Source organism: Corvus brachyrhynchos, unplaced genomic scaffold, assembly GCF_000691975.1.
Source record: "Corvus brachyrhynchos isolate BGI_N302 unplaced genomic scaffold, ASM69197v1 scaffold96, whole genome shotgun sequence".
NCBI lineage: Eukaryota > Metazoa > Chordata > Aves > Passeriformes > Corvidae > Corvus > Corvus brachyrhynchos.
In genome coordinates, this window is record NW_008238370.1 from 125,243 (window position 1) to 126,605 (window position 1,363).

General features: G+C 67.9%; 1 protein-coding gene across 1 annotated transcript in view; it reads left to right on the plus strand.

Annotated features, from left to right (window-relative positions):
• LOC103616991 (1-acyl-sn-glycerol-3-phosphate acyltransferase alpha-like) overlaps nt 1-1,174 on the plus strand; it is an 8,043-nt gene extending 6,869 nt beyond the window's left edge. The window contains exons 5-6 of the mRNA XM_017736298.1: nt 176-248; nt 429-1,174. Coding sequence (XP_017591787.1) covers nt 176-248; nt 429-658 — 303 coding nt within the window. The 3' untranslated portion in view covers nt 659-1,174. The remainder of the gene's footprint in view (nt 1-175; nt 249-428) is intronic.
• The last annotated feature ends 189 nt before the right edge of the window (nt 1,175-1,363 follow it).

The following is a 1,363-nucleotide window of genomic DNA, read 5'->3' on the forward strand; positions in this document are numbered from 1 at the left end:
GGATTGGGGGAGATTGGCCCTCAGGGATGAGGGGGTTTGGCCCTCAGGGATGGGGTTTTGGTGCCCAGGGTTGGACATGGTGCTGTGCAGGACCAGGGAGGGACAGGCAGGAGCTGGGGTCCCACCTGGGCAGGGCTCTGCTTGGGGGATGCCCCTGACCCCCCGTGTCCTGCAGGTCCCCATTGTCCCCATCGTGATCTCCCCATACTGGGACTTCTTCAGCCCCAAGGAGAAGAGGTTCACCTCCGGTAAGGGCCGGGCAGGAGTTCCCGTGGCCGAGGGCAGGGCTGGAGGGGGGTCAGGCCCTGCGGGGTGTCTGTGGGACACTGAGGTGTGGGGAGGCAGCGGGGGGTGGAGATGCTCGGGGGAATACCCAGGTCCTGCCAGGACCCTCTAACAGCATCCCTGGCTTCTCCCTCCTCTCCCAGGGACCTGCACCATCCGAATCCTCCCCAGCGTGGACACGCGGGGCCTGAGCCCAAAGGATGTCCCCGAACTGACCGAGAGTGTCCGCCAGGCCATGGCTGAGGCCCTGGCCGAGATGTCCACGAGTGACCACAGGGACCAGGACAAGGAGCAGCCTCTGCTGGGGCCGGAGGCTGGAGGGGACAGGGGCAGCCCCCGGGGCCAGGGGGACACAGCCGGGAGCAGCAATTAGGCAGAGGGAGCGAGTCCCTCGGGGACAGCAGGGAGGTGTCCCTTGTCCCCTGAGGAGGTGTCCTGCAGCCCTGCCACCGCCCCGGCAGGACGGGGCTCTAAGGGAGCAGAGCAGGGCGGGGACGGGACCAGGCAGCACACCCAGAACAGAGCAAGGTGCCCCCCAAACCCCTCGCTGTGACAGTGCGTCCCCTGGCTGTCCCTCTGCCAGACCTGGGGCCGGGGCTGTCCCCTGGGATGGCCCCTGCCTGCTCGCTGGGCGGGGCAGGGATGCTCCAGGCAGGGCTGGGGGTCCCAGCCCCATTTTCCACCCCTGATTGTTGGGTTCCCCCATGGATTCTCCTTCCAGAGGCTCCTACAGGCTGGAAATGCTGTTTGGGGCCAGCCAGCGCTGGGGAGGGGCCCGGAGTGTGTGGCCTGGGGGGGACACGAGGACCAGGGGGTGTTGCCGGGTGGGGAGAGCGTCCCCGGTGCTGAGCTGTGAGCCAGGGCTGGCAGATTAAAGAGTCTGGAGCTGGCACCGTGTCCTGGCTGTGCTGAGGGGGCTGAGGGGGGGATCCATCACCTCAGGGAGGCTTCATCCCTGCACAGGGAGCCACATGGAGCATCCCTGCACGGGGAGCATCCCTGCACGGGGAGCATCCCTGCACGGGGAGCGTCCCTGCACACGGAGCATCCCTGCACGGGGAGCGTCCCTGCAGGCTCC